The 27571-nt window shown below is 43.9% G+C and overlaps 1 protein-coding gene and 1 pseudogene across 1 annotated transcript; one reads left to right on the forward strand and one right to left on the reverse strand.

Moving 5' to 3' along the window:
• Positions 1-14219: 14219 nt before the first annotated feature.
• Positions 14220-17051, reverse strand: Tomm5 (translocase of outer mitochondrial membrane 5). Its single transcript, NM_001398960.1, has 2 exons — positions 16865-17051; positions 14220-14664 (listed from the first exon to the last, which is right to left on the reverse strand). The coding sequence occupies exons 1-2, from the start codon at positions 16983-16985 to the stop codon at positions 14630-14632; spliced, it is 156 nt and encodes a 51-aa protein (NP_001385889.1). The 5' UTR covers positions 16986-17051; the 3' UTR covers positions 14220-14629.
• Positions 17052-25166: 8115 nt separating this feature from the next.
• Positions 25167-25879, forward strand: LOC103692346 (60S ribosomal protein L24 pseudogene; annotated as a pseudogene).
• Positions 25880-27571: the final 1692 nt, after the last annotated feature.

A 27571-nucleotide genomic window follows, 5' to 3' on the forward strand; every position in this document is an offset into this window, starting at 1 on the left:
CCGTCCATCCATAATGATCTATTATATTTTCCCAGGCAGATCTATCACCTCTCTCTTTCCTACCCTCTGTGGTTCTATGGACTGTAGCTTGGTGACCATTGACTTACCAGCTACCAACCACACGTAAGCAAATACACACCATATTCATCTTTTTGGGTCTGGGATTATGTCATTCAGGAAGGGTTTTTTCCTGTTTCCATCCATTTACCCACAAATTCCAGGATGTCAGAGTTTTCTAACACCCGGAGAGGACTCCATTCTGTAAAAGAAGCACGTTTTCTTTATCCATTCTTCTCTTGTGGGACATCTGGGTTGTTTCCAATTATGAATAGAGCAGCACTGAACATGGCTGAGCGGGCATCTCTGTGGTAAGATGAAGCATCCTTTGGGTGATGCCCAAGCGTGGTGTAGCTGGATCTTGAGGTAGATTGCTTCCCATCGTCCTGGGGAACCACCACGCTGATTTCCACAGTTGCTGTACAAGCTTCCACTCTACCAGCAGTGGAAAAGTGTTCCCTTCGCTCCATATCCTTGCCGGCACGAGCTGTCCCTTGTGTTATTCATCTTAGCCATTCAGATGAATTTACGCACTCAGGAGGCAGAGGCAGGCAGGTCTCTGTGAGTTCGAGGCCAGCCTGGTCTACAAAGCCAGTCCAGGACAACCAAGGCTTGCTACATAGAGAAGCCCTGTCTCAAAAACAAAACGAACTACAACAAAGATGAAATGTCAAAGTACTTTTGATTTGTATTTCCCTGATGCTTCTCGATGTTTGAATTTCCTCTTTTGAGAATTTTGTTTAGATCTGTACCCTGTCCATTCTTAAATTAGGTTATTTGGTGATTGTTTTTGATATGTAGGGTTTTTTTTTTAAGTTTTATGTATATATCTTGGATATTACCCCTCCTTTGGATGTGTAGGTGGTAGAAATCTTTTCGCTTTCTGTAGGCTGCAGCTTTGTTGAGATGACAGAAGCTTCTCAGTTTCGTGAGGCCCCATTTTTTTTAAATTAATTAATTAATTAATTTTTAATAACTTGAGTATTTCTTATTTACATTTCGAATGTTATTCCCTTTCCCGGTTTCTGGGCAAACATCCCCCTAATCCCCTCCCCACCCTTCCCCCATTGCCGCTCTCCCCACAACAATCACGTTCACTGGGGGTTCAGTCTTAGCAGGACCAAGGGCTTCCCCTTCCACTGGTGCTCTTACTAGGATATTCATTGCTACCTATGAGGTCAGAGTCCAGGGTCAGTCCATGTATAGTCTTTGGGTAGTGGCTTAGTCCCTGGAAGCTCTGGTTGGGTGGCATTGTTGTTCATATGGGGTCTCCAGCCCCTTCAAGCTCTTCCAGTCCTTTCTCTGATTCCTTCAACAGGGGTCCCGTTCTCAGTTCAGTGGTTTGCTGCTGGCATTCGCCTATGTATTTGCTGTATTCTGGCTGTGTCTCTCAGGAGAGATCTACATCCAGCTCCTGTCAGCCTGCACTTCTTTGCTTCATCCATCTTGTCTAATTGGGTGGCTGTATATGTATGGGCCACATGTGGGGCAGGCTCTGAATGGGTGTTCCTTCTGTCTCTGTTTTAATCTTTGCTTCTCTATTCCCTGCCAAGGGTATTCTTGTTCCCCCTTTTAAAGAAGGAGTGAAGCATTCACATTTTGATCATCCATCTTGAGTTTCATGTGTTCTATGCATCTAGGGTAATTCAAGCATTTGGGCTAATAGCCACTTATCAATGAGTGCATACCATGTGTGCTTTTCTGTGATTGGGTTACCTCACTCAGGATGATATTTTCCAGTTCCAACCATTTGCCTACGAATTTCATAAAGTCATTTTTTTTTTTTGGTTCTTTTTTTCGGAGCTGGGGACCAAACCCAGGGCCTTGCGCTTCCTAGGTAAGCGCTCTACCACTGAGCTAAATCCCCAGCCCCAAGTCATTGTTTTTGATAGCTGAGTAATATTCCATTGTGTAGATGTACCACATTTTCTGTATCCATTCCTCTGTTGAAGGGCATCTGGGTTCTTCCCAGCTTCTGGCTATTATAAATAAGGCTGCTATGAACATAGTGGAGCACGTGTCTTTTTTATATGTTGGGGCACCTTGTGGGTATATGCCCAAGAGAGGTATAGCTGGATCCTCAGGCAGTTCAATGTCCAATTTTCTGAGGAACCTCCAGACTGACTTCCAGAGTGGTTGTACCAGTCTGCAATCCCACCAACAATGGAGGAGTGTTCCTCTTTCTCCACATCCTCGCCAGCATCTACTGTCACCTGAGTTTTTGATCTTAGCCATTCTCACTGGTGTGAGGTGAAATCTCAGGGTTGTTTGATTTGCATTTCGTGAGGTCCCATTTATTAGTTGTCCATCTTAGTGCCTGTGCTATTGGTGTTCTGTTCAGGAAGTTGTCTCCTGTGCTAATGAGTTCAAGGCTATTCCAGGTTTCTCTTCTATCAGATTCAATGTGTCTGATTTTTTTGTTGGTGTATTTGATCCATCTGGAGTTGAGTTTTGTGCAGGGTGTGAAGTATGGATCTATCTGCAATCTTCTGTATGCAGGTGTCCAGTTTGACCAGCACCATTTGTTGAAGACACTGCCCCCGCCCCCAGTGTTCTGTGTTTCTGGCTTCTTTATCAGAAATCATGTGTCCATAGATTTATGTCTGTGCTGTCAACTCCAACCCACTGATCGACTCGTCTGTTTCTGTGTCGATACCATGCAGTTTTTATTACCATAGCTTTGTAGTGCAGTTTGAAATAGGGGTGGGGGGGGAGTGGTACCTTACACAGTTCTTTTGTTTTGTTTTGTTTGTTTGTAATTCATGATTATTTTAGCTGCCCTGGGTTTTCTGTGTTTCCATGTTGAGCTGAAAAATGTTCTTTCAAGACTTATGAAGAGTTAATAATTCTGATGGGGAGGGGTTGGGGATTTAGCTCAGTGGTAGAGCGCTTGCCTAGCAAGCAAGCGCAAGGCCCTGGGTTCAGTCCCCAGCTCCGGAAAAAAAAAAAAAAGAAAAGAAAAAGGAAAAAAATAATTCTGATGGGGATTGCATTGAATCTGTAGACTGCTTTCAGTAGGATGGTCATTTTTACTGTATAAATCGTACTGTTAATGAGCATGGGTTCTTTCCATTTTCTCATATCCTCTTCAATGTCCTTCTTGAAGTTTTTATATACAAGTTTTGGGCTTGCCTCGCTTGAGTTAACCCAAGATATTTTCCTATTATTTGAGGCTATTGTGAAAAGCATTGTTTCCCTGATTTCTATCTCAGCCCATTGGTCATTTGTATACGGGAGGACTACTGATTTCTGTGAGTTAATTTTGCATCCAGACTCTCTGCTGAAAGTGTTTATCAGCTGTAGGAGTTCCCTAGTGGAATTTTTAGAGTCACCTATATATGCTATCATATCATCTACAAATAAAGATACTTTGACTTCTTCCTTTCAAACTTGTATCTTTGTATCTCCTTGATCTCCTTCAATTGTCTTATTGTTCTAAGACTTCAAGTACTTTGTTGAATAGGTGTAAAGAGAGTGGACGACCTTGTCCTGTTCTTGACTTTGGTAAAACTGCTTTGACTTTCTCTCCAAGTTGGTGTTGGCTGTGGGTTTGCTGTAAACTGCCTTAAAAAAATGTTAAGGTATGTCCCTAAATCCCTGATCTCTCCAAGACTTGTATCATGAAGGAGTATTGGATTTTGTCAAAGACCTTTTTCTGCATCTAATGAGATGACCATGTGGGTTCATTTTTAGTCTGTTTATATGGTGAATTACATTTATTGATTTTAATATATTAAACCATCCCTGGCTCTTTGGGATGAAGCATAACTTGATCATGGTGGATGATCTTTTTAATGTGCTCTTGGATCTATTTTATTGAGAATTTTTACATCTATGTTTTCTTTCTTGTGATTTGCGTGGCAGAGTAATTATGGTCTTGTGTAATGAGTAGGAGTGTTTCTTCTGTTTCTATTGGGTGAAATAATTTGATGAGTGTTGGCATTAACTCTTCTTTGAAAGTCTGGAAGAATTCTTACCTGGTCTTGATTTAACTTTCATAAATAGTATGTATTCAGAAAGTTCCCCATTCCTTTTTGACTTTCCAATTTGGTGGCGTACAGGTTTTTAAATATGTTCATATGATCCTCTGGATTTCCTCAGCGTCTGGTGTTCTGGTCCCCTTTTCATTTCTGATTTTGTTAATTTGTATCTTCTCTCTCTGCCTTTTAGTTAATTTGGATAAGTGTTTGTCAATATTGTCCCCCCCAAAAAGTGAACCTTGTTTCACTAATTATTTGTGTCATTCTTATTTGTGTGTTTGTTTTCATCGATCTCGGCCTTGAACTTAATTATTTTTTGCCATCTACTCCTTTGGGGCATGATTTCTTCTTGTTCTAGAGCTTTCCATTGTGCCAGTAAGTTGCTAGTATGAGATCTCTCCCGCTTTTTGTTTTGTTTTATTTTAATGTGGGCATTTAGTGCTATGAACTTGCTTCTAAGAACTGCCTTCCTTATGTGCTATAATTTTGGGTTTGTTGTGCATTCATTTTCATTCATTTCGTTTCTCTTAGTTAAGATTGGTACTGCTGTGATGAAACACCATGGCCAAAGCAATTGAGGGGGGAAAAGGTTTTTTTCACTTTCACTGTTCATTATTGAAGGAAATCAAGACAAAAACTCAAACAGGGCAGGAACCTAGAGGCAGAGCTGATAAAGGCGCTGTTTGCTGGTTTGCTCCTTGTGGCTTGCTCAGCCTGCTTTCTTACAGAACCCAGGACTACCTCCCCAGGGATGGCCCCACCCAACAATCTCTAAGAAAATACTCTACAGCTGGATCATGTGGAGACATTTTCTTAACTGAAGTTCTCTCCTTCCAGACAACTGTAGCTTGGGTCAAGCTGACATAAAACTAGCCAGCACATTCATTTCTTTCTTGATCTATTTTTTCATTCAGTCGTGAATTGTTCCATTTCTGTGAGTTTGTAAACTTTCTGCGGTGTCTGCTGTTGGCAATATCCCACTTTAATTCACGGTGGTCAGATAGGATGCAGGGCGATATTTCGACTTTCTTCCACCTATTGAGACTTGCTTTGTGTCTGAGTGTATGGTCAATTTTGGAGAAAGTTCCCAAGTGCTGAGAAAACAGTATATGTTTTTGTGTTTGGGTAAAATGTTCTGTAAATCCGTTAGGTCTGTTTGGTTTATAGCCTCAGTCAGCTCCAGCAGTTCTCTAGTTTGTCTGGATGACCTGTCTATTAGTGAAAGTGGGGTACTGAAAACTCCCACCATCAGTGTGTGAGGAGCCATAGAAGTATCTCTTTTATGAACTTGGGTACCCTTGTGTTTGGTGCATAGCTGTTAAAAGTTGCAATGTCGGGTTGGGGATTTAGCTCAGTGGTAGAGCACTTGCCTAGGAAGCGCAAGGCCCTGGGTTCGGTCCCCAGCTCCGAAAAAAAGAACCAAAAAAAAAAAAAAGTTGCAATGTCCACTTTGATGAGTATGTAGTGTCTTTCCCTGTCTCCTCTGATTAGTTTTGGTTTGAAGTCTGTTTCTTTTTTAGATATTAAAATGGTTATGCCAGCTGGTTTCTTAAGTCCATTTGCTTGTAATGCCCCTTGCCATCCATCCTAAGGTAATGTCTACCCTTGATATTAATGTATATTTCTTGGATGCAGCAGCAAGATGGATTCTGCATTCACATCCATTCTATTAGTCTGTGTCATTTATTGGGAGAATTGAGACCATTGATGTTGAGAGATATCAATGACCAATGATGGTTGATTCCTATTATTGTGTTTGTGTTTGTGTTTCTTCCCTTTTGATTTGCTGGTCTGGGATTATTTATTCCCTGTGTGTTCTTGAGTATGGTTAACCTCTTTAGGAATTTTCCTTCTAGCACCTTCTGTAGGGATGGATTTGTAGATAGATATTTCTAAAATTTAGTTTTATCATGGATGTCTTATTTCCTCCAACTATGTTGATTGAAAGTATTTCTGGGTATAGCAGTCTGGGCTGGCATCTGTGGTCTCTTAGGAAGTCTGTAGCACACCTGTCCAGACCCTTCTGGCTTTTACAGTCTCCACTGAGAAGTCAGTTTCTAGCAAGCCTGCCTTTATATGTTACTTGGTCTTTTTCCTTGCAGCTTTTAATATTCTTTCTCTGTTCTATACATTTAGAGTTTTGAGTATTATGTGGTGAGGGGATTTTCTTTTCTGGCCCGGTCTACTTGGTGTTCTGTATGCTTCTTGTACCTTGATAGAAGGCAGCTCTTTCCTTAGGATAAGAAATTATTCTTTTAGGATTTTGTTGAAAATACATACTGTTCCTTTGACCTGGGTTTCTTCTCTTCCCTATATTCCCATTATTCTTAGACTTGGTACTCTTATGGAGACCCAGGAGATTCTGTAAGAGCAGTAAACACTGTTGGTTGCTGAGGCAACCTCTCTACTTCATGTGTCACTTCTAAAGAGACAATTTAAGAATATCATATCAGACTAAAGCATGGGTTAGGAAGGTGGCTCAGGGGTGAAGCAGCACTTGCTACCCAAGAGTGCAGACTCTCCCGAGCAAGCTGGCTAGCAGAACTAAGTTTCAGGACAAGTGAGACTCTGCTTCAGTATGAGGTAGAGAGCAGTTGAAGACAGCCTACTTCAGGCCAGTACTCATATGTGCACAAACACACACATGCACACAAACCATACACACATGCACGCTGTACAAACATACTTTTAAAAAAAAGATTTCATTTATGTGTCTGTGTGAATAAGTGCTCTGGAGGCCAAAAGTGGTTGTCAGATCCCCTGAAGCTGGAATTGGTGTTTGTGAGCCACCCTATGTGGGTGCTGGGGTCTGAACTCCTGTCCATTGTGTAATGGTTTGTATATATTTGGCCCAGTGAGTGACACTATTAGGAAGTGTGGCCTTGTTGGAGTAGGTATGTCACTGTGGGTGTGGGCTTTAAGATCCCCATCCTAGTTGCTTGGAAGTCAGTATTCTGCTAGCAGCCTTCTGATGAAGATGTAGAACTCTCAGCTCCTCCTGCACCAGGCCTGCCTAGATGCTGTCATGTTCCCCCCTTGATGATAATGGACTGAACCTCTGAACCTGTAAGCCAGCCCCAGTTAAATGTTGTTTTTCTAAGACTTGCCTTGGTCATGGTGCCTGTTCTCAGCAGTAAAACCCTAACTAAGACACATTGCAAGATCAGAAAGTAGTACCATTAGCCACTGAGCATCTCTCCAGTCCCTGGACACACATTCTTATAGGAAAAAGGTGAGGTATGTGAGTGCTTTTGTAGTGTTCTGCTGCTGCAGTAGTGGTCTTTGCACCCTTACATGTGCCTTCTATGTATAGTAGTCTCTAGGCAGGGCCTCAAAGCAGGGTAGGGGAAGGGTATGGCATTTTAAACTGTTTCCCTTTTCATGTTTTTGCATGTGTTTGTATGTGATGTGTATTTTCATGTGTGTACATGTGAGGGTGTACATGTATGTATGTGGAGGTCAAGGACAACTACCAGGAATCAGAATGCACCATTTAGGTCCTGGAAATTGACCTCTGTCCTTCAGGCCTGGTGGCAAGGGTCTTTACTCCCAAGCCATCTCACCCTGAAAGACTGTTTCGTATAAATGAGGACTGTAATAAAGACTGGTGGTGGTTTACTGGGGAGGCTTGTATGGTGAAATCTGGGATTGCAGTACACATACTACTCAGCAGATGGCAGCATGGGACCTTCAGAGCCAAGCATGAAACCAGAAACTGGCAAAGGCCTTGAGGACTTCTTATGCTTCTGCTCAACAGTTCACTTCAATAACACTGCCTCCTGTCTTCCTCAGACTTCTCAGACACACTCTTTCTCTAGCCAAGTGCTAATGGTCCAAATCTTCCTGTACCTTCCCCACAGAGCCTTCTCTGCTTCTTCCCCAATCAAAGAGGGTCCAGGCTCTTCTCCATCTGCTCCAAGCACTTGCACTTGGCTCTCATGGGAGTTTATATAATGAGGTCATCAGAAACAAAATGATAGAGGAGAAAAGATATAACGTCTGCTGGACCCCATAAAATATTTTTCTTCCATAATTTTTGGAGACAAGTGTCTCACTATGTAGCTTTGAAGTGTTGGGATTAAAAGCATGGTGTGAACCGCTTTTTATTTTTAATTACTTGTGTGCATGCCCATGTGACTTTATGTGCATCCTTCATGCAGGTGCCTGTAACCAGAAGAGGCCTCATCCCCTGGAACTGGAGTCACTGGGTTGTGAGCTGTATGTGGGTGCTGGGAACCAAATGTGAGTCCTCTGGGAGAGCAGTAAGTGTTCCTAACCACCGAGCCACCTCTCCAGCCCTGCAAGCCTCTTAAGGTCAGAGATCATAGCTGTGGTAGTTTGAATGAAAATGTCCCCCATAGGCTCATAGTTGTGGCACTAGTAGGAGGTAGGGTCTTGTTGGAGAAGTGAGTCATTGGGGGTGGACTTTGAGGTTTCAGATAGGCCCAGTGCCTCTCTTCCTGCGGATCAGATACAGATCTCTTGGTTCCTCCCCCAGCACCAGGTCTGCCTACATACCACCATACTTCTCACCATGATGATAAGGGACTAAAGCTCTTAACTGTAAGCCAGCTCAGATTAAATACTTCCCTTTATAACAGCTGCCATGGTCTCTTTGCTGCAATAGAAACCCTAAGACTATGGTCATCTCCCTACCACTGATGCTTGGTGCACCACAGACAATGAAAGAAATACTTGGGATTGTGAAGTCTTCCATTAAGATGTTTTTTGATACTTGGACATTAGGCTTCACCCACAAAGCCAATATTCTTCTCCTTTAATTCAAGTTGTCATTTATTCGATATCTTTGTTAAGATGTAACAGAGAAATGTGGGGCAGAATTTGTATAAAGCAGTTTTTGAAAGTAGAGAAAAGATCATGGCGTATGTTTTGTTTTGTTTACTGCTATTTACCAATTTGCCAAAAGATAATTAATATTAAGTGAAAGGCTCCTTCCCTGATCCAGCTTCTCTTGGTCATAATGTGGGTTCAGGAAAGAATCCCCTTTATAGCTTCAATATGGTGTTCCTATTCTGCCTTCTGGGAAAGTAGGTGTTCTAACTCTGCCTGTGTGAAAAGGCCGCCCCTTTCATCTGTAAAAACAGCTCTCTAGAGCCAGCGCCATGTTCCAGCAGGTCCATGTGCTTGCTGACAATCCTGAGGTTCTGAGTTCAGCTGGACCCAGAGAAGTGGAGGGAGGAAGGACTCCACACAGTTGTCCTCTGACCTCCATGAGTGTTTGCACTTGAATTTGCGCACTTACACAAGAAAGAAATGCAGCTCAAAAGGCAGCCAAGCACAGTGGCTCACGCCTTCAATCCCAGCACTCAGAGGCCAGCCTGGTCTACAGAGTGAGTTCTAGGACAGCGGGGCATAAAAAGACACCCTGTCTAAACAAACAAACCAACAAAATAAACACTAACCCAACTTCTCGAGTCTCTGGGCTAAGCATCTGGAATTGGTACTGGAGTCTTTCCTCGAGAAGCCAGGTTTCCAGTCCCCCATCAATACTAACTACCCACTCGTCTATGGCCAGATGGCTAACCTTGAAGTATCTGTCAGAGCAGAGGACCTTTTATTTTGAGAGAGGGTCTTGCTATGCAGCTCGGGCTGATCTCAAGCATTAAGAGCCCTCCGGCAGCCTCCACCTAACAAATGCTGGGTTTGCAGATGTGGAGCAACGCCCTGGATTACAGATGTGAGTAGCCACACCCCTCAGTCCTTCATGCTACAGTTTTACTAATGAAACCCACAACCACTCAGTCTTCCTTTTGTTTCTTATTCCTAAACAATTATGTAATTTTATAATTGAAAAAGACCTTAAGTTAATATGAGTTTATCAGTTATCCAGAGCAGATCCTGAGCCAATGAGATCATCTGAATGCTTACGGAAAAACAGATCACTGGGGCTCATCCCCAATTCTGCCTCAATGGGCCTTTTTGTTACAAAGCTTCCCAGGTGACTTCAGACTGCAGTCTGTTTTGAAAGGCACCTCAGCACGTGATGACTGAAACAGCGGGACAGGTGCTGTTTTCCTTGTTACACTTGAACCTCTCCTCTCACAGGAGCACACCATCAGGTGTAGCAGGGCACGGTCATCCTTCCAACGCCTCGGAGGATGTATTCTTTGATGTGTAGGTATATGGCCTGGCAACTATTTACTATTAATAGGATGCGATCAGAAGAGCCATTATGTAGGTCAAAGCAAAGATATACTTGCCATAGAGTTCTTTTTCAACTAAGCAACATGAGTATTTAACATACCAGGGCTGGCCTGTAGCTCAGTTTGTAAAGGGCTTGCTTAGGATGCATGAAGTCCTGGGTTCCACCCCTAGCACTGCAAAAACACTGCAGTGGCATTTACCCATAATCTAGCACTTGAGAGGGAGAAGAAACAGGGATCTGAAGTTCATGCTCATTTTCCTTAGTTACAGAGTTGGTTTGATGCCGACCTAAGACACTCAAGACCAGCCTCACTTAAAAAACAACTAAATGATGTAAAATAAAATATGCTGTTATTTTCCTGTGGAACTGGGAAGGAGCCAATCAAAGGTTTTACTCTTATCCACCACAGTCCCAAAACCTTTTCTTCACTCTCTGTATCATCTGATCTCATATTACTTGTTTTCCATCAATTCAAACAATTACATGCAATGATAGTTGGGCTCAGTAAGTAAAGCATTAGAGAAAGCTGGAGATGGGTAAGAGAGCTTGCTCGGCAAGCATGAGGGCCTGAGTTCAAATCCCCAGCATCCACATAAAAAGCTGGGCTGAGACAGAAAAACCTCTTGTTCAGTGAGACTCTGCCTCAAGATAGGAAGGCTGAGAGAGAAAGACACCCAACATCTGGGTGGGCTTGAGTGTGTGATCCTGCACAATCATAAGTAAACACAACACAAGGGGGTGGGGGGAGGGAAGAGAGAGAAGGGAAAGAGGGGACAGAGGAAAGAGGGGAGGAAGGGAGAAAGAAAAGCCCCTCTGAGAGCCTCGCCATTTTATGGTTACTTTACTTTTCATGCTTCTACACTTCCATTCTTTTTAAAAAAAGATTTACTTTATGTGTTTCTTGCCTGCATGTAGGTATGTGCAACATAGGCACACTTGGAGCCTGCAGAGGTCAAAGATGGCATCACTTACCATAAACGGTTGTGAACCACCATGTGGATGCTGGGAATTGAACCCAGGTCCTCTGCAAGAGCAACAGGTGCTCTGAACTGAGTCCTCTCTCCAGCCCTGCCCACTCCTTCATTCTTTTATTGGACAAATACCGAGTGCCTGCTGGACGCCAGGAGACCTGTATCCTGGGATACAGAGTGAACACAGTAGACAGAAATCCCTGTCCTCAGAACACGTTCTTAGTGAGGAGAGACAAACAATTCTCAAGAAAAATCATGCCCAATGACAGTGACAATAAACATAAAGCCAGGAAGGGGAAGACGGAGCGTACTGCACAGACTCTATAATTTTTAAAGTTTTAGCTCGTGTGGATGTATGTATCTGAGTGTGTGTGTGTGTGCCATGCTCACGAAGGCACCAATGGAGGCCAGAAGAAGCACTTGATATTCTGGACCTGGAACTAACAGTCTATTGTGAGTCAGCTGACGTGAACAATAGGAACCAAACCATGACCCTCTGCAAGCAGCAAGTGCTCTAAACTGACCAGCAAGGCTCCAGCAGCCCCAAAACCAACCCGCACTACCCCTGCTGTAACTTAAAAAATCTTAAACGTAACATCAATTTAGCAGAACACACACAGGTGTACAGCAGGCTTGGGTCTTCATAAACTGAAATACCCTATTGCCTATAAAAGGTATTAATAAAGCTTCACTGAGAAAACACCCTTTCAACCAAGACCTTAAAGAGGACCAAGGTCACTGAAAACCTAAGGGAAGTGTAGTCTATGCTGGGGGGACAGTGGAGACTGCAAGGACATCTATGCTGAGGAAGTACATGGTCTAAATATTTTAAGAATTCATTGGGTATGAGTATTGTCTGCGTGTGTGTCTGTGTGCCACATCCATGCCTTGTGTCCAGAGATGCCATTAGAGGGTTTTGGATCTCCAAAACTGGAGTAACAAAACGGTTGAGAGCCACCACGTGGGTGCTGAGGATTGAACCCGGGACCCTTGTATGAGCAGTCAGTGCTCTTAACCACTGAGCCACTGTTCCAGCACCCTAAATATTTTCTAGTATATTATTTCAGAATTATCTATTCCAAACACCGAACACTCCCAATGGGCATAGCCTGAATTGAAAAAGCTATTTATAGGCCGGGTATAGAAGTGCACACTTGTAACCCCAGCAATTAGAAGACATAGCAGCAGAATTCAAAAGTTCAAGGGTCACCAGGGATATGTAGCAGGAAGACTCCATTTCTAGAAGGAGCCACTCATTAAGAACTGAGCCGCCACATTTCTTACTTTGGCCTGAACAGGCACTCGAATAGGCAGGAGCAGCCACATTTTATCTCTAAGAAAAGCACACAAATTACATTCGAAGTCTAATCTTTGCCGATCTATTTAGCTGCCGCACTGAAACTTGACCCTCAACTTCACCGCTTGTTAGAAGACATCAATACTGACCCACCAACATTATTTTTTGGTAATGAATTTAAGTGATTTTTGCTGTTTGGCCTCAAACTAAAATTCTTCCACTGGGTGCCACCACACTTGCTGAGTTAATGTCTCTGGTAATTCTGAATACATTAGCATCAGCATGACAGACACCTCAAAACATCTGGAAATCGGTAACTGTTGTTTATCAAGTGCCAGTCGGTCCCCTTGATGGGCCACTCTAATTCTAGTACGACAATTAATTCAGAGGTTTATCTCCTCAAAGTCAGGCATCTCGAGCACTGGAGATCAAAGTCAAATCTACTTCTCTGCAGGGGCAGTATCCTTGACCATGGTGTGAAGACAGACAGACAGACAGACAGACAGACACACACACACACACACACACACACACACACAGAATTGTCACTGTGGAATGGAAGGGACTACCAGTACAATAGATCCTTGTTTCTCAGAAAGAAAAATTAGGCCTCACAGAGAGACCAGAAGTCAAAAGGTTTCAGATTTCTCAGCAGCACTCAAAGCTGGAGGCAATGTCACAATGTCTTGAAACCCTGAAGGGTGAAGATTCCAACCAGAACTCTTAACTTCAGCAAACGTGTGACTAGATAAAAAGCAATTTCCAGACCAGAAAAGTCTAAAAATGTTCACTTCCTATGTCACCAGTCAGAGCTTCAAGAAAACAAACGATAGCAAGGATAAGAAATGCCGTTCCCAGGTTACAGCCACAGGGTCTGGAGGGAACAGCAGAGGCTCCAGGGACACTCCCCTGAGAAGGCAGATGTGGTGACTGACCAAAGCAAACGGTGTATTTTGGCACCTGTTGAAAAGTTAGTTAACTTAGTGGAAAGTTCATAGAAAAACAAAATCTAGGGGATAATAGGAATATGTAGGAAAAGAAAACCATTTGGTGTAACCAAAACCACACTAGGCTGCATAGAGGAAGACAGGTGACAAGAAACATACGCATGATGGGTACAAAGAATGAAAAGAAACCAAATCCTGGTAATACACGGAGAGGTGGACAAGACCTAAGACAGAAACGACAGCATCATCATGTTACTAAGGCACAGTGGCGTTGCTGGAGAGAGGGCTCAGTTGCTGCTCTCACAGAAGGTCCAGCATCCAACGGCAGCTCCTAACTGCCCAACTCCAGGTCTAGAGAATCCAACGTCCTCTCCTGGTCTCCGTTAGCACCAGACACCCACATGGTGCACATACACAACACAGGCAGACACATATACATATAAAATAAAAACACTCTTAACAACAGAGCAAACCCATATACACTGGCTAAACAGAGGGGAACATGGACCGTTGCTCTGGAGGACTGAGAGCCCCCTTCTGCCAACACATTTAGAGAAAGAGAACTATCTGAGTCTAAAATACAGCAACCCCACCCCACTTTCATTGTCTTTGTATTTCTAGCATCAAGCAGTCATCTACAGTTCACTAAGATTTCGGCAAAGAAGCACAATTCCACATAGCAGGATCAACAAATTCTCATGTTCAAACAAAACTAAAGGGGCAAGAGTCACAATACTGCAGCAGTCTTTCCAGGGATGGCCATGACCAACCAAAGTGGGATAAGAACACAAAAACCCACGCTTCCTTCATCAGAATGTTTATTAAAAATATAGACTGTGCTTAAAGTCATTGTGGGTGTATGCTGACTTCCAAACAGACTCTTCCCAAGTAACACTTTGAACAGAAGTCGTAAACAGAAATGACTGCTGAGACATAGGCCCCTCAGAGTCTGGCATTATCTACAATTCCGGCAACACTCACAGAGGTGGATATTTGCACTTCCCAAGTAGTTTTATATTTCATCTATGGAGGTCAGTTCTCAAAGCCCAACTTGTTCTTAACAAGTAGTTTTTTTTTTGTTTGTTTGTTTTCGTTTTTTTAATGTCCGTTTAATCAGTCTTACACCTTTCTGGGCCATTTCATCTGCAGACAGGAGGAGAAGCTGTCACCAGGTGGTTCTTCATGCCATGCATCCATGGGACTCCCAAGCCTCATATGCTATCCAGCTTCTTTAAGATATATGGAGCTGAAAGAAAAACCCCCGGATTAGGTTTTACTCTACGAGCCCACAGGCTATACTGCACAATTATAAAATGGGTGGGGGTGGGTGTCTCAGACTTTATGAAATATGGTTTCAGAAACTTCCAAGTTGTTACCAAACCTCTGTCTGCCTAATCACAAAAAGGGATTCAGTGCCTTGCAAAGCCGCCCATTCCCATGTGGCCCAATAACCATCGCCATACAGGAAGGACAACCACTGCATCTTTCCTCAAGGGCTACAACAGTTCTTTACTGTAGGGACCTTTCACCTATTTTGCACTACAGGAAGTTGAGCCCAGGTCCTGCACAGGCCAGGCAAGGACTTTATCCCCAAGGTATACTTGGAGAGGTGGGGATATTTAACCCAAAACCCAAGGGGAAACAAATGATTATCAGGTTCGATGACCAATACTGGGAAAACACAGGCTAGAAGGCACAGGGGAGGGAAAGCCCTGAGGAAGGCAAGCGGAACAGACACCTCTGGTTTTTCTCTCTGTCACCTGTGTGTGTCTTTTGCATCCCACCAGTTACTGTGCTGACTTGATAAATGACATACACAGAGCTGTCTGGAACACTGAGGTGGCATCACCAGGATAGAGAGAGGACTCAGCAGTTAGAGATGACTCAGCAGTTAAGAGTGTCTGCTGTCAATCAGGAGGACCTGAGTTCAGATCCCAGCAGCCAGCCATCGATGGCAGCTTACAATTAATTGCCAGTTTCACTCCAGTTCCAGGAGTTCCAGTGTCCCCTTCTGGACCTCAGGCACTTGTAGGCATGTGGTTCACATACAGACAAGCAGAAAAACACATAACAAAAGTCTCTTGTTTTTTTGTTTTGTTTTGTTTCAAGACAGGTTTCTCTGTGTAACAGCCCTGACTGTTCTGAACTCCATTTGTAGACCAGGCTGGTCTAAAACTCAACTGAAATCCGCCTGTCTCTGCCTTCTGAGTGCTGGGATTAAAGGCGTGTGCTAGCATGCCCGGCCAGTGCGTGTCAAATACAAAGATCACTGGGCTAACATTTTCTTGACAGCTCTCCCCTATAAGAAAAGGATGGAAAAGCTAAGGTTTAGAGGCTGTCAGATGAGCAAGATGTTCTGGGTGCTTCCACACTCTGAGATGTCCTCTCCCAGAGAAACCAGCGATACAGAGAGAGTACAGCAAAAGAGGCACCCAAATGAGAGAGGCCTCCACTTCAGTAAGTTCCAGGCAAAGTCTAACTCTAGTCTTCTAAAAGATTTGGTATGCTCTTCAATTATTTCAACCACTCCTGCCTCTCCCCGCCCAGAAGACAGCCACATGCAAGCAAGCACTGAACAATGTTAAGTATGTTCTATTGAGAACAAGGGAGGGGTTGTCCACTTGTCATACCGTTAGAGAACAGTGCTAGAAAGTCGTTCAATGCTTTAAAAAAATCTTTTTATTGTTTACTTTGTGTGTACTCCGTGGTGTGGTGCAGGTGTGGAGGTCAGAGTACAACTTCTGGAAATTGGTTCTCTCCTGCCACCAAATGGGGATCCCGCTCAGGTTGTCCAGCTTGGGCAAAGCGCCCAACTCAGTGAGCCATCTAGCCAGCCCCTGCTTTTAAAATTGACAGTGTGTCTTTAACCTTGCATATGTGTCCTGTGAACTCAAGCTCTCGATTAAGGGGGTACCGAGATCAAGCAACAGAATTAACTTGTTAATGGTGAAATCAAACGCTTCAGATATTTTTTCAAGAAATAACAATCGTTTACTTCACCCTCGGTGCAAATAAACACAAAGAAAGCTAATCTTTTTTACTGCAAAGGCAAGAAGAAAGAGAAAGCGCCTGGTACCTTATTAAGAGCTCGGCCGGAATTGCAGTCAGACTCATTGTCTGAACGGCCAAATGACCTTGGGTCAGCCATCTCCCGGGGACCGTTTCTAGGTTTGCAAAAAGAGGGTATTGCTCTGGGGATAATACGTGTAAGCTCCTTAAGCACAAACGTTGGGCGAGCAAAGGTGACTTAACCACGCGCCCTCTGCCACCACGTGCACTGGGCACAGCCTCAGGACCCCCAGACCCCTAGAGTGAGCGTGGTTGGGTAGCCCTGGACGTGCAAGTACCCCACTCTCCCCTGGATGCTCAGTTTAAAGCCTCACGACCGCGTGCAGAGTTGGGCGTGGACGCGTGGCCTCACGGTCACAGCCCAGAAGGACACTCACTGACTCGCAGCAGGGCCACGTAGATGAGGAAGTTCCGAATGGAGGAGACCACATCCTCACGCATCTTCCGTTTCATCTCCTCCGGGTCCAACTTCGGCGCGAGACCTTCGATCCGGAACATTGCAGCTCTGCCTCCAAAGCTTGCGAGAGCGGCAGCTTGCTCTGCTCCAGCGGCCGCCTTGCACCCGGAACTCAACCAGGCTCCACTTCCTGTCCCACCCCTTGTTTCCGTCATGCGACGGGAACCTGTGAGGGAAAAACTTCATCCTGTACGCTTGTGTCTGAAGCTAGGAGACCTGAAGGGGGCGGTCGCAGCCTTAAATCTCTGAGCCTTGGGTGGATCTGGACTGTGTTTTGGTTCCCAGCTGGACTGAAACGGAGACTGCCAACTGTAAAATTGTTTTATGCTGCAAAGTAGAGAGGTGTGTGCAAAAATACCATTATAAATAATAATAGCATTTATGAAGTGTCTAAGATAGTGCTTCGTAAAATGCACATTATAATCTGTGTTTTCTAGGTTTGGAATTTAAAAGAGCTTGGTTGGGAATGAAATTCGTTTGCCAAAGCGTTTACTTAGAATGCATGAAGCCCTGGCTAGTACTGTTGTTGTGATAAACACCATCAAGACAATTTAGGAAGGAAAGGGTTTATTGTACCTAAACTGTTACATTATCCAGGGAAGCCAGGGCAGGAGTTCAAGCTGGAACAAACAGGCAGGAACTGAAACGGAGATCAAGCAGAGATGTTGTACTTACTGGCTAGCTTGCCCTGGCCTCATCCAGCTAACTTTCTTTTACTGGTTAGGACCACCTGTGGGGTGGCGCCGTGGGGTGGCGCAGCCTTCAGTGGGCTAAGCCTTCCTCCATCAATTAGTAGTCCACCAACAGGGCCTTCTGGTGGAGGCAATTCCTCAATTAAGGTTTTCTCTTCCTAGGTGTCAAATTGACAAAAACTAGCCTGTGTTCCCAGCACTAGGGTGCTGGAAAGAAGAGGGTCAAGAATTGAAGATCAGGGCAGTGGTAGCACATGCCTTTAATCCCAGCATTTGGGAGGCAGAGGCAGGCAGATCTTTGAGCTCAAGGCCAACTGGGCCTACCAAGTGAGTTCCAGGACAGCCAGGTCTACACAGAAAAACCCTGTCTCAAAACAAACAAACAAACAAACAAACAAACAAGAGCTCAAGGTCACTGGAAACAGTGTCTGAGACCTGTAATCTCAGCCCTCAGGAGACAGAGGCAGAAGAATCCCGGCAAGTTTCAGGGCAGCCTGGGTTACAAAGTAATTACAAGGACAATCTGGACTAAAGACCCTGTCTCAAAAAACAAACGGCCCCAACGCAAACAAACAAACACATACGAAAACCAGAGTTCAAGCTTATCACCCTCAGTTAGTGAGTTCAGACTGCTAGTGCCCCAGACACTGAATTTTTAACATCTCCCACATTTTTTCTGTATACTCATTTTTCTCCAAAAACTGATCCTTAAATATTCTAATGCAGACTTTGAAATGCAGCAAGTATGAGCCCAATTCAAAACTGATCAACACTGGACAAATGAGAGGAAATCAAGTGCACTGTTAGAGTTCTCAGACATGAATCAGACAACTGAATTTTTCACACAATTCAATATCAGAATGCCTTATTTTGAGGACAGACTGTATAGCAACAATGAATTTGGGGTTAAATAAGAATAATACTTTACTATGAGGGTGATTGATAATGTTAGCATAACTACCCACCTTCCTGATTGACAGAGTGCAAGACCCTGGGGTTAGGGTAAAAAACTTCATCTACTTCAAGCTTTAGTAAGCATTTGCATCTATAATTCATACAGTGGACCAGGAGAGGCAGCTGTGGTGTGAGAGGGGCTGACTCCAAGGAAGAGGTCCAGCCTTCATGAGTGCTGCAGACAGAACCTAGAAAGATCACACTTGGCAATGCCTCCCGCTGCGAGCAAAATCAGGGACAAGTCTCTGTTTCGTGCTCTAAAGTCTCTTTTAACTCTGGCAATCTATGCATTTTGAATCCCATTTGTGACACTGAGGGCAGAATAGTTTGGAGTGCATGGACATCAATGTACATCACCGGCTAGGGTGCTGGCTAGATTCTTGTCAAGTTGACACAAGCTTGGGTCATCTGGGAAGAAGGAACCTCATGCCTCCATCAGATTGTCCTGTGGGCAAGCCTTTGTGGCATTTCCTTGATGGGTGATTGATGTGGGAGGGCCCAGCCCAGTAAGAGCAGTACCATTCCTTGACACGTGATCCTGGATTGTGTGGGAAAACTGGCTGAGTAAAGCAGGCAGTAATCTTCCGTGGCCTCCACTTCAATCCCTGCCTCCAGGCTCCCGCCTTCAACACCTACCTTTGACGTCCCTTTGTAATGAACTGCATCTGACAGCCGAAATAAACCATTTCCTTCTCAAGTCGCTTTCTGTTATCACATCAACAGAGTCAAACGAAAACAGATAAACAAAATAACCAGTGTGTGTATTAGTCAAGGTAGGAAAGAATGTAACAAACAGATTTTGCCACACAGGGTGGCACAAACCTTTAATCTCAGCAGAAGCTTTAATCTAGGCAGAAACAGGCAGATCTCTGAGTTGGAGGCCAGCCTGGTCTACAGAGTGAGCTCCAGGACACCCAGGGCTACACAGAGAAACCCTTCTCAAAAACCAAAAAACCAACCAGCCAACCAACCAACACACCAACCAAAGATCCCAATAGGCAGATTTGCATCTGAAGAGTGAGGCAACACAGACTAGGAAGGAAGTAATTGTCAATTACATAATTCTAATAACTTAGGCTCCAAACACTGACCTAGTTTAGATGAGGTAATACTTATTCCCCCTCTACTGAGATGCTTTTGAGTAGCTTGGATTCACAGACCATCAAAGACGATATTAAATTAGCAAAACCCATGCTTCTTGATTCAAAAAAAAATGATTTCTAACACTGAATTATGTTTATCTAAAGCTCAACTAAAGAGGCATTATGTCCGGGTAGGAACTACCTAATTGATCAGCTAAAAGACAGTATGAGTCTTAGACTTGTTTGTTTTTATTTTGTGTGTACGAATGTTTTGCCTATGTGGATGTCTGTGTATCGTGTGTGTGCCTGGTGCCCAAGAAAGTCAAAACAGGGTGTTGAGTCTTTTGGAACTGCAGGTCCAGATGGTTGTGAGCCTCCTTGTGGGTGCTCTTCACTCAGAGGCACCTCTCCCTCCCCAGGACAATGTAATTCTTATGAAGATTCCTTAGGAAGGTCTGCTACCTGCCGGCCTTGAGCGACATAGAAGGAATAAAGTGACTTGTGGTGCAGCCCGTGCCTTACTGGTCTGGATCAAATCTATGAGACTGATTTCTGTGATAGAAATGCTCATCCTGGCGAACTTGACCTTCTTCCCCTTGCACGGCCCCTCTAAGAGTCTCGGAAGACACTCATAAGAGTGGGCTCCCCGGGGTTGGGGATTTAGCTCAGTGGTAGAGCGCTTGCCTAGCAAGCACAAGGCCCTGGGTTCGGTCCCCGGCTCCGGGAAAAAAAAAAGAAAAAAGAAAAAAAGAAGAGTGGGCTCCCCATTTCAGGCTTTTAAATAGTGCTTATTTACGTATCTTTATTTAGCATATAGGAGCTGGTGTCATCCAATCACAGTGAATTTAGGTAAGGCAAATAAAGAGATAAACCTCCAGAAGTCAGCACTGGATGGAGCCATTTCATATTTCAGACTCCTCATCTGGGTGCTGAGTGCCTTAGGTCTCATCTTCGAAGTCACTCGTAACTAAAATACTATATTTCCAGGCTCACTGTGTTTCCTGTTCTTCCTACATAATGAACTAAACCTAAGAGCAAAGGATTTACCGTGATGCGCGCTGAGAGGCAAAGATAAAGAGTGTGCATACATAATTTAATATTGATGTTTGTGTTCTTTAGTTTGATCACAGAGGAAATAGCGGCTGATGTCATAGCCTGTCTTGTTTTCCATTTAGCTCCCAGGAGGAATTTAGGAGCCATTTCCTTTGACTCAATTTCCCAGACAGCCCTCACGAAAGTGTTCAGAGTGTACAACCAAACTATAAGAGAATTAAGTGTTTCGATCTCCATCACTGGGGAGAAATTTGTATGTGTATGGCCAGAGATTCACTGACGATCCTTGACTGAGAAATTAACACAACATAAAATACCAATGAGCTTGCGCTTTATGATCTATAGAAAACAGACTTTGGGTACTGAACAGTTCAACTTCTCTGTTTCACATACAGGGAAGCTGGGGCCCAGAGAGGAGCGAGTTAGAAGAAGGAGTGACCTGGGTTGGTCTCTGATGGCTAGTTTGGCTTTCCCCCCATCATATCCTGTAGTATAAGTACCTTCGTGGTCAGTTCTCACCCAAGAGATAAGGACAGAAAGAATGGGGGTCCTTCCATCTTGAGAAGCAGGGCTTACACACCAGAGGCTGAGAGCAGCTGTTCCCACACCCATGATGGCAGCCACATGGACTGAGTTATTATTTCACTCAAATCCTGTCCTTCCTCATTCCTTAGAGAGGAGTATATCCTAGCCTCCTTCAACATTGACTGGGCATGTTGAACGTTTCTTCACTCCTAGTATTCAGGAGCTGGAAGGAAGAAGATTAGGAGATCAAGCCCATCTTATCCTGGGCTACAGGATAACCTCATATCAAAGAAAACCAAGGCAAAAATAAAAATATAGGGGTTGGGGATTTAGCTCAGTGGTAGAGCACTTGCCTAGCAAATGCAAGGCCCTGGGTTCGGTCCCCAGCTCTGAAAAATAAATAAATAAAAATATATAAGTAAACTTGACTTAGAAGTCCACTAAGGCCTCAAAATAAATGAAACAAAATTCAGGACAAAGAAGAGAGAATTGGACTCTCTCTCTCTCTCTCTCTCTCTCTCTCTCTCTCTCTCTCTCTCCCTCTCTCTCCCTCTCTCTCCCTCCCTCCCTCCCTCCCTCCGTTCCATTTTCTTTGAGACAGGGATTCTCTGTGTAGTCCTGGCTGTCTTGGAACTCTCTCTGTAGACTTGACTGACCTCAAACTCCAAGGCCTGCCTGTCTTCACTTCCCTAGTGCTGGGATAAAGGCGTGCACCACCATCACCCAGTGAGACTTGGACTATGGAAGCCTGTTGTGTTGGATTGTGGGGATGGCTCACCAAGTAAAGGTGCTTACCGTCAAGACTGATGACCTGAGACCCACATGACGAAAAGACAACTCCTGCAAGTTGTTCTCTGACCTCCATACTGATGCCTTCAATGATAGGTGATAGATAGATAGATAGATAGATAGATAGATAGATAGATAGACAGACAGACAGACACACACACACACACAATAGGTAGGTAGATATATTCTGCTCAGGTGTGCTATTGCATGCTTTTGATCTCAGTACTCGGGAGGCAGAGGCAGGTGGCTCTGACATAGTGGGTCCCAGGCCAGCTGGGGTTGTATAATGAATGAATCCTTGTATCACAACAATAACAACAACAAGATTGCTCTGTGATAGAGGCTCATAATCCTCACCTGATAGATAAGGTGTCTTACTTCTAGCAATTACTACCTAATGAGAGCCTTGTATTTCTAGGGAAGACCCTTCTGAACCTTAAAGAATGCAGAGAATTTTGATAAACTTCACCTCACTGGCATCTTCTTTATAGAACACTCTGCTCTCACTTTGACAGTTAGGCCTTCGTATCTACAAGTTTATGGTCTCCTTCTACTTCTCTGAGAAGTCTGGAAGCATCTCAAGTATAAGGAGTATATCACTGGTCCTTCTGAAGCCCTCCAGCCAATGAGGGCATGTGTTTATGTATGATAAAACTCACCATCCATTGAGGGAATGAATGGATGGATGGCCAGGTATATATTGGACTGATAGGAAATTGTTTACTCCCCAAATTGTATTTATTATATTTCTACATAAGGATTTGTTTCTTATAGATTTGGTAAACTTGGTTTTGCTTGGCTACATAAAATTAAGAAAGGTAGGCGCACAGTGAAATGACCCAGTGGGTAAATGTCCTTGCTGCCAAGCCAGGGGGTCCTGGGACCAAACTCATATCATCAGGCTTGGCAGCCAGGGACTTTACCCACTGAGCCGTATCTGCCAGCCCATTTTTTATTGTTTGTTTGAGACAAGGTATCACTATATAGTTCTGGCTGGATGGGAACTTGCTAAGTGGACCAGACTAGCCTCAAACTCGTAGAGATCTGCCCAGCCTATTTTTAATTAAAAAGAGATTGCTAGTGTATGCTCTTCATACAAAGTGGTGGGCTTCACAATGACTCTTTCACTCAAGTGCACTGTTTATCATTACAGCGCTTTCTCTCACCACCCTCTCCTGTCCTCACATTCAAATTAGCCCCTTCCCTTGCCCAAATAACATAGTCCCTTTCTGCCTTCACATCACATCTATGTCTCAATGTATGTGTGTATGTATGTGTGTGTATCAATGTATATATGTATGTATGTGCATATGTATGTATCAATGTATATATGTACATATGTGTGTATGTATGTATCAATGTATGTATGCATGCATGTATGTATGTACATGTGTGTATGTATCAATGTATGTATGCATGCATGCATGTATATATGTACATGTGTATGTGTATGCATGTATGTAACAATGTATATATGTTGTCTGTGTGTATGTATCAATATACGTATGCATGTATGTGTGTATGTACATGTGTGTATGTATTTATGTACATATGTATCTATTTATATCTAGAGAGAAGTTTCACACTTGTCCTTTTTTTTTTTTTTTGGTTCTTTTTTTCAGAGCTGGGAACCAAACCCAGGGCCTTGTGCTTGCTAGGCAAGCGCTCTACCACTGAGCTAAATCCCCAACCCCCACACTTGTCCTTCTGCATCTGTCTTTTTTTTACTTACCTACATGGTCTGTGGTTCCATCCATTCTCCTGAAGAGATGGCCTTCTTCTTTATGCTGAAAAAAAAAACCCAGTGTGTGTGTGTGTGTGTGTGTGTGTGTGTGTGTGTGTGTGTGTTGTGTTTGTAGGTAGGTAGGTAGTCCACATTTCCTTTATCTAGACGTCTGTTGATGGAAAACCTAGTCATCTGCAGAAGTAAAGAATGACCCACAGGGCTGGGGAGATACCTCAATGGATGAAGCAGCATGGGGGCCTGAGTTCAGACCCCCAGCACCCATGTGAAAGGTGGGTGTGGTGACCATGTCTGTAACCTAGCAATGGAGGCAGAGAAGAGGGAAGATTCCTGAGGGGACCACCCCGTCTTGCTGAAACAGTGAACTCCAGGTTCTGTGTTAGATCCTGGATCTCAAAAAGTAAGGTGGAGAGGGCCAGCAGGGTGGCTACTGAGTAAGGGCTCTTACACCTGAGCCCAGTGACCAGGGTTTGATCCCCAGGATCCACACGGCAGAAGAAGAGAACTGAGTCCTGCAAGCTGTTTTCTGAAAATAAAAATAATATATAAAAAAGAGAGCAGGGAGAGCTCAGTGTTGACATCTGTTCTCCATACGAACACAGCCACATATAACACATACATACAGCACACAACACACATACACACTACAAAACAGTATTACGGGGGCTGGAGAGATGGCTCAGGGGCTAAGAGCACTGGCTGCTCTTCCTGAAAACTCCTGGTTCAATTCCCAGCAACCACATGGTGGCTGACAACCATCTGTAACTCCAGTTTTAGGGGATTCAACTCCTTCATATGGCCTTCCCAGGCACTGATGCATGTGGTACACAGACATACATGCAGACAAAACACCTATATGGATAAAAATATAATACAAACAATTTAAACTATGACCTTTAAATTTTATTGCTTTTATTTATCTATGACAATATAATTATATAAAACCCATATGGCTCTTTTTTAATCAATACACACACACACACACACACACACACACACACACATATATATATTTGTTTGTTTTGAAGATTTATTTTTATTTTATTTATATGAGCATTTGGCAAATTTCCATGCATGTATGTGCATCAAGTACATGCCTGGTGTTCTCAGATACCAGAGAGGGCTCTGATCCCCTGGAACTGAAGTTTTGGATGGTTGTGAAACCAAATATAGGTGCTAGGAACTGAACCTGGGTTCTCTGTAAGAACAGCAAGAAACCAGGTGTTGCGGCATATACTTTTAATCCCAACACTCTGAAGGCAGAGGCAGGGGGATCTCTGTGAGTTCCAGGCCAGCCCTCTCCTACTTAGTCAGTTCCAGGACTGCTCTTAACCACTGAGCCACCTCTCCAACCCCATATATTTATTTTGTAATGATACAGAATTAAGGAAGAAAGAAAACAATCTCCTATGATCCTGAAGCAACTATTGTTATAGCAATGGTAATCTTTTTGGCGTTTCTCCAACTTTCTGTTTTCCATACACCGCCTCTGATGTTTAAAGCATGACAGACATGTCTGATGAAAGACAGACACCACCGGTCTCAGCTTAGAAATGACACATCTTCCGAAAAAGAAGAATGCTTATTTCTCTCTTCACCGTCTTTCCCCTGACAGGCCGACATCTGTCACCAGGAAGGTCGAGCTGTGCAGTTTTACAAGATCTGCCCCGGGACACGGGGGGCGATACGCCTGGACCGATGGGAAGGTTTTCCAGTTTCTTAACACCAAATGTGACCTTGCATTTCTTTCCAAAAGGAATCCTCGGCAGATAACCTGGACTGTCCCCTCCAGAGGAAGACACAGGAAAGGACAGTCGGAAGACATTCAAAAGAAAAGAGACCGCGGTTCAGTCAAATTCCAGTGAGCCATTACCAGTGCGTCTCTGGCTGATTTAACGGCCGAGAGGACTCAGAAACCAGAAGTCAGGAAAGCTCACGGAGAGCAGGGTAGCAGGGCTGCCAAGGAAGCAAGAAAGGCCAAGCAGGCATCAAAGAAGACAGCAATGGAGGCTGTCAAGGCCCCTACAAAGGCAGCCCTTAAACAAAAGATCGGGAAGCTGTGAAGGTCTCTGCTCCGAGTTGGTGGCAAACGCTAATTTGGTAGATCAGAATTTAAAATAAAGATGTCTTTAACTCTTAAACACACAGAGAGAGAGAGAGAGAGAGAGAGAGAGAGAGAGAGAGAGAGAGAGAGAGAGAGAGAGAGAGAGAGAGAGGAGGAGCGAGCATGCTGGCCGTTCCATTTGATAATATTCGTTCGGAATCCATAGAAAGGCTAGATTCGAACATGAGAAGTCTTTTCTCCTTCTCCTTCTCCTTCTCCTTCTCCTTCTCCTTCTCCTTCTCCTTCTTCTTCGCAATTAGATTTACATGTTCAATTCCCAATGCACAATACTTCCACACAACAAATTCACTGCCAATTAATAAAGATATAAACTGCCCACCTAGACAAGATAAAATTGACCGAGTCCACCTGGGTCTGGATCATCCTGCTCTGTCGTCTCCATCTTGATTTTTCTAAGTCTTATCTTAACCTTGTCCTCAGAGGCTCTCTCCCAGGCTGGAGTTGGGAAAGTAACATAAGCTGTCTCTAGGGCCTGGCTACTGACTTAGCACCCCTGCCTCTGTGTGAGCACCTCAAGTTCTGGAGACTCCCCAATTCTCATGGAGATCTGTCTGTCTCTCCATGCCATGTATCCAATAGTCCCAGCTGTATCTTCCTACCCACCTAGTATAAATTCCCTCATCTTCCCTCATGGGGAAGGTGACTGGAGTCTTCCTTAAAATGTGCCATCTCCATAGTAAAGTGTGCTTTGCAAAATCCTTGTACAATTTCGTCATTTTCCTTTATGTGTAACCTTAACTTTCCCTTTTAAAACTTTTAATTTTTATAAGTGTTTGTTTGCACGCATGCTGGTGCACCTCTTGTGTGCCTGATTCCTGTTGATGCCAAAAGAGGGCATCAGATCCTCTGGAATGGAATTCCAGACAGTTGTGAGCCACTGTGCTGGTGCGGAGAATTAAATCAGGGTACTCTGGAAGAGCAACCACTGTTCTAAACCATGGAGCCATCCCCCTAGCCTAAAACCTTAACTTTCCAACTTAATGATAGACTGATTTACTCTGAGCTCTGGGCTCTGCATCCTCACGTGCATACATTGGCAGGCGCTCACACACCTGCATGCTCACATGCACACACCTCAAAGGGGACGGACATATTTGGGACTCAGGGATTCAAAGCCAGAACCTCTTTGTTGGTTCTCAGCAATTGTCCTGGAACTCGAGGTGTGTGCCTGGGTGTCCATCCCTTCAATCCATGGTCCTTCCCAGGATAGATGGAATTCCCAGGCCATCCATTTCCATCTTGATCTTCACACAGTGAAAAGCAGGCCAGCTGTGAGCCATGGTTAGTGGAGACAGTGTCGCTCCAGAGGGAAGGAGCAGGAGTTGGTGTGAAGGCAGGTTTCCCTTCTAGCTCCTCGGCGAAGTTAAAAGCTAGTGCCAGATATGAGCCTTCCTATGTTCCTGCTTCTTCATCCATAGTAGAGGAAGGTGGTCTCCATTCAAAGTGCAGTTTAGAGGGCTCAATAAAAAAATGCCGTTAAAGTGCTTGACTTATGGCAGCTACTTAATAATAAATGATAGCTACTACTGCTAATTTTTAGTAGGATATCGTGCCTCAGTCACACTCAAAGTGAAATAATAATTGTTTTTACCACAACAATATCAGTTATTATTTTCCAATCCCATTTAATTTATCCCTAGCCCCTGAGGTCACAGTAAGTTTT

This window comes from Rattus norvegicus, chromosome 5, assembly GCF_036323735.1.
Source record: "Rattus norvegicus strain BN/NHsdMcwi chromosome 5, GRCr8, whole genome shotgun sequence".
NCBI lineage: Eukaryota > Metazoa > Chordata > Mammalia > Rodentia > Muridae > Rattus > Rattus norvegicus.